Source organism: Rhinolophus sinicus, chromosome 5, assembly GCF_057876585.1.
Source record: "Rhinolophus sinicus isolate RSI-liver-muscle chromosome 5, RSI-T2T, whole genome shotgun sequence".
NCBI lineage: Eukaryota > Metazoa > Chordata > Mammalia > Chiroptera > Rhinolophidae > Rhinolophus > Rhinolophus sinicus.
In genome coordinates, this window is record NC_142505.1 from 88710528 (window position 1) to 88716273 (window position 5746).

The following is a 5746-nucleotide window of genomic DNA, read 5'->3' on the forward strand; positions in this document are numbered from 1 at the left end:
GAAAACTATGTGAACATAATAGATGCTTAATATTTGTGGGTTTTATGGGAAGTATTTGTTTTTTAAGGCATCTGTCTTTGCAAGCCATTTCTGCAAGTGAAGGAAGTTACAGGGGGCAGGTAGGTTAACTTTTGCTTCTGAGCTTTGCTTTTAGAGTAAAAGTCCCAAGTTACTTTTGTCCTAAAGTATTTTATTGTTCTATTAGAGCAGACTAACAACATATTCTAAACTACTGAGTAATTTATATAAATTTCATTTATAACCCACACTTGTGTGACATTTATATGTGCAAAAACACTTTCACATTTATTATTATATCGTTTGATTCTCACTCAGCCCAAGGGAAGTGACTTTATTACCCATTTAGAGATGGAGGAAATTAGGCTCCATCTTTTTGATTTGCCTAAGGAAAGAGAGCTATAAAGTTCTAAGGCAGGAAGATCTGAAGCTTGGGTATTCCAATTCCAGTTGTAGTCCTTTTTCCCTATTCTCCATCCTTTTCTGCAAATGATGACACAGTACATTGAAAGGATTAAAAGATGGGTTTTTGACTCAGGCAGACCTGGGTTCACCTCCTGCTACTGACACTGCCTCACCCTGTGCCCTTGGGCAAGCTAAATTCCTCTTTGAGCCTCATTTGTGAATTAAGCTAAAAATAGTACCCCCCCACCATGGGACTGTGGGAAGGATTAAATGAAATAATGCATGAAAAGCACATGGCAGAATGTTCCATAAACGTTAGCCATTGTTATGTTATTATGTAATCTACAAAGTATGTTGGTTACACTGCATGAAGTACTTTCAGTTTTTCAAAGACACTACTCATACATGTGAAATCAAACCCTGGAAGTTAATTTCTTTTTAACAGTAAAGTCACATGCCAGATGCACAGGATAGTATTTCATAGACAAAAACCCTAGTTTGAAGGCCTGGTTTGACTTTTTTTTTTTTAAGGAACAATTATCTTTTGCTTTCTGTGGCTTCAAAACGTCCTTCATGTTAACATTCCTAATAAACTGTCATATGAAATTGCCGTTTTTTAAAGTCAACAGTCACAGAATAGCAGCAATTTCAAGTGGCTCAATCCAACATAGCTACAAACTTCCTAGAAGACGAAGGAAATAAATTTTCCAGTTATAATGGGATTACTGAAGGCCTTGGGGTAAAAAGAAACTTAATTCCATTTCCAACACATTTTCATTTCAACCAATAATAAGGGAGTGATGCCACACTCCCCAAAATTAAAAATTAAAGCATCTCTTTCTATCCCAAAACACATACTGTCAAGACAGCCCAGCTCCAAATGAAACCCAAAGAGTGAAATTGTGTCTTGATGCCTGTACATTTCCAAGGAGGGCACCAAAAGTACTTTGACAGCGAGCGTGCTGAGGAAATCGCAGCTGTTGAAGTCACCTCCTGTGGTCTTGCCAAATGTTTGAAAGGGAATATGCCTGTGTCCGCTTGCGCGCTGGGGGCGGGGTGAGTGTCGTGGAGGTCGGGGTGCATGGGTGTAGGGTTTGGAGTACCTGGATGGGGCGCTCTGCTTGCCTCCAAGTGAGCGTTGGTGTGTTGTTTACTTCTTTCTCTGCGCGTGCCCATACCTTTGTGCTTCTGGGCGCTTCTGTTTGTTTCTGGCCCTATCTCTGTGTTGGACAGGGACGGCGCCTGTAGGTTTTGGTGCGCGCGCACGCGTGTGATTGTGGGTGCGCTGGACGGGTGTGTCTCAGTGTCGGTATAAGCCTCAGCATGTCTGTTGGGGTGCATGTGTGCCTGTCCATGCGTGTCTCCGTGGGCACTCGTCTCTGTTTCCGATTGTGGGGGAGTGCCCATGTACTGCCCTCGGTCCTGAGACCTCAGGCCACATAGGCGCCCAAGGCGGACAGGTAGCAGCCACAGAAGAGCCCAAAGTTCCTGGCTTGGCTGGTAAGCACGCCAGCCCCAGCTCCAGCCCTCCTGGGCCAGCCAGATGAGCCGAGAGGGGAGGTGGCCCGCCCCGGGAGCAGAGGGCTCCGCCCGGGCCAGCCCCAGGAGGGGCGGGAGAAGGGAGGAGAGGGGCGGGAAGGGGAGGGAGCCTCGCCCCTTTGGGGCTGCCCGTGTGCCATTGGCGGAAAGTTCCCGCACGTCACCGGGAAGGCAGTTCCTCTAAAGTCCTGTGCACATAACGGGCGGCGCGCACTCTGAGGCGGCTTCTCCAGATAGCAGGCTGGGATTGACAGGCACCTGGAGCCCAGAGCACCCCACAAGCTGAGTGCAGGACGCGCCCCTACCACACCCACCCCCAGGCCCCTGGATGAGGCTTCCAGACGTCCCCTCGCTGCCCGCAGCGCCCCGCCGAAGGTCCGCCCTCTGAGGCGCGGCCAGTGAGCCAACAGCCAGTGCGCTCACCTGCCAGCCTGCGCGCCATGGGACAACCCGGGAACCGCACCGTCTTCTTGCTGGCGCCCAACGGAAGCCATGCGCCGGACCAAGACGGCACGCAGGAGCGGAATGAGGCATGGGTGGTGGGCATGGGCATGCTCATGTCCCTCATCGTCTTGGCCATCGTGTTTGGAAACGTGCTGGTCATTACAGCCATCGCCAAGTTCGAGCGTCTGCAGACGGTCACCAACTACTTCATCACCTCCCTGGCCTGTGCGGACCTGGTCATGGGCCTGGCGGTGGTGCCTTTTGGGGCCAGCCATATCCTCATGAAAATGTGGACTTTTGGCAATTTCTGGTGTGAGTTTTGGACTTCCATTGACGTGTTGTGCGTCACGGCCAGCATTGAGACCCTGTGCGTGATTGCAGTGGATCGCTACTTTGCCATCACGACACCCTTCAAATACCAGAGCTTGCTGACCAAGAATAAGGCCCGGATGGTCATTTTGATGGTGTGGGTTGTGTCAGGTCTTACCTCCTTCTTACCCATCCAGATGCACTGGTACCGGGCCACGCACCAAGAAGCCATGGAGTGCTATGCCAAGGAGACCTGCTGTGACTTCTTCACGAACCAAGCTTATGCCATTGCCTCTTCCATCGTGTCCTTCTACCTGCCCTTGGTGGTCATGGTCTTTGTCTACTCCAGGGTCTTCCGGGTGGCCAAAAGACAACTCCAGAAGATCGACAGATCTGAGGGCCGCTTCCATGCCCAAAACCTCAGCCAAGTGGAGCAGGATGGGAGGAGCGGGCACATACCTCGCAGGTCCTCCAAGTTCTACTTGAAGGAACACAAAGCCCTGAAGACTTTAGGCATCATCATGGGCACGTTCACGCTGTGCTGGCTGCCCTTCTTTATCGTCAACATCGTGCACGTGATCCAGGATAACCTTATCCCTAAGCAAGTTTACATCCTCCTAAACTGGGTGGGCTATGTCAACTCTGCTTTCAATCCCCTCATCTACTGCCGGAGCCCGGATTTCAGGATTGCCTTCCAGGAGCTTCTGTGCCTGCGCAGGTCTTCTTTGAAGGCCTATGGGAATGGCTGCTCCAACAGCCAGGACAGATCTGACTACACAGGGGAGCAGAGTGGATATCACCTGGGACAGGAGAAAGACCGCAAACTGCTGTGTGAGGATGCCCCAGGCAAGGCAGACTTTGTGAACCATCCAGGTACTGTGCCTAATGATAGCATTGATTCCCAAGGGAGGAACTGTAGTACAAATGACTCACTGCTCTAATGCAGTTTTTCTACTTTTTAAGGACCCCCCCCAAAAAACACTACACAGACTATTTAATTATTGGAGTGTAATGCATTTAGAATAAAGTTGTATAGAGATGTGCAGAAGGAGGACATCCTTCTGCCTTTTTTTTTTTTTTTTTCTGTTTTGTTTTGTTTTGTTTTTTATTTTTCTAAGCTGTAAAAAAGAGAAAACGTATTTGAGTGATTGTTTCTTGTATAGTTTGGTTCCTCTTTGCATGGAACTTGCAAGTTGATGTCTGAAGGGCTTCGGTCCCAGAGGACCTGGGGCTGCTGTGTTTTGATGACTTTTCTGTGTATCTACCTCATTGGTCAAGTATTAGGGGTAATATATTGCTGCTGGTAATTTGTATCTGAAGGACAGCTTCCTTCCTGCACCCTTGGACTGGAGGACCCTGAGTCTCTCGTGGACCTTGCAGCTGTGAACATGGACTCTCCCCGCTCCTCTTATTTGCTGAAACAGGGTGTTGTAGGCAGGGATTTCAGGGGTAGCTTCAGTTGTTTTCCTGAGCAAAGTCTAAAGTTTACAGTAAATAAATTGTTTGACCATGACTTCATTGCACCTGTTTCTCCAAAACCCCTTGACTGGAGTGTGGTTGCCTCCCCCCCTGGAGACGGCAGGTAACTATTTGTAATAACTGCGCAGTGACTTAATGTGGCATGGCAGAGGAATGACACACTCTGATTGCTTAACCCTTTCATTTGCCTTTGAATCTGCGGCTGCCCACCTGTATCTCTCCTAATGCTAGGGCCCCTAAATCAGTTCTGCCTGCTCCCAGCCTAGCTTATCTCGCTGGTCTTATGGTGATTGTTCTGTGTTGTTACATCAGAAACACTGACTCATAGAAATGGAGTTACAAGCATCTGTTGTGTCCCTCCATGCACCCCTACCACCCACCTTCCAGTTCTGCTTGCTTATTAGCTGCTTACATTTATGTCTCTGCCATGTCTTCTAGTGGAGATCTTTGTGCTGCATCAGGGCTTGGCATCTGAGGGCTAAGGAAGGTGTCCGGGTGAAAAAGCTACTAAACATCACCCCATAATTCCAAGGGAAACTGAAAGGTCATTGGTCAGAGGGAGAAAAGCTGGAAAACACTTATCTGATGAACACCTCAGACCTAGACATACAGTTTTAGCTCTTTTCCTCCTTCTTTACTTCTGTCCTCCCCCCGACCCCGCCTTTGACTCCCATCACTTGAGTATACACCAAGATTTCTCAACCTCAGCATTATTATTTGGACCAGATAATTATCTGTGGTGGGGGGCTGCTCTGTACATTGTCAGATGTTCAACAGCATCCCTGGATTCTACCTATGAGATGCCAGTGGCACCCCTGAGTTGTGACAACCAAAAATGTCTCCAGACATTGCCAAATACCCCTTGAGGGGTGAAATCGCCTCTGATTGGGAGCCACAGGTACAATTCAAAAATCTAAACATCTTTTTAGATTCTGTGTAAGGTAAGCACTTTATTTTGCCATCTCAGACAGGGATTTTTCATGGTTCACTCAGTCGGTTAGTGACAGAGCTGGGACCTATGTTCTTTCCACTGCATCCTGCTACCTTCTGAGCTTAACTTTCCAGCTGCCCACATACTGACTGGGAGATGTGAATCGTTTGGGAGGGTTTATCAATGGAGGCCAGGCCTAGGCGCCATGACTGCCTGTTTGTGGAGAGACGATAATGCTGTTAAGAAGCGCATGAGGGAAAATCACAAAAGTAAACACATTTCTTCTCCCACCCCCTTTCTATTTTTGCCTGTGCGCCTGAGCCAGAGCTTGGCCCAGGTCTGACCGAGTGGATCGTCCTCCTTGGCAACGCCAGCCTGGAGATCAGCCTGCAGAGTTCATTGCCATTACTCGCTCATGAAGCTGACTCCACTTTTCTCTTCCCTGCTGTCCCAGCCAAGGTCCCCAACCAGAAAAGCATTGGCCTCTTCTGCTTCCTGTCAGCTCAGTGATGGGTGGCTGGTTGACCACTGAGCTCTCAGGAGAAAGTTAGGTGCCCATGATTTTGGAATGTGCCGTGGTGAAGAGTGTCCGCCATTCAGCACTTTCACTTTTTCTCCAAG

The 5746-nt window shown here is 48.8% G+C and overlaps 1 protein-coding gene and 1 long non-coding RNA gene across 2 annotated transcripts in view; one reads left to right on the top strand and one right to left on the bottom strand.

The window, feature by feature from the left end:
* The window catches only part of LOC141567289 (uncharacterized), a 117206-nt gene that overhangs the window by 103325 nt on the left and 8135 nt on the right, over positions 1 to 5746 (bottom strand). The gene's annotated exons all lie outside the window — the stretch shown is intronic.
* The window catches only part of ADRB2 (adrenoceptor beta 2), a 29484-nt gene continuing 25847 nt past the window's right edge, over positions 2110 to 5746 (top strand). Inside the window, exon 1 of the mRNA XM_088798697.1 lies at positions 2110 to 3588. Coding sequence (XP_088654823.1) covers positions 2403 to 3588 — 1186 coding nt within the window. The 5' untranslated portion in view covers positions 2110 to 2402. The remainder of the gene's footprint in view (positions 3589 to 5746) is intronic.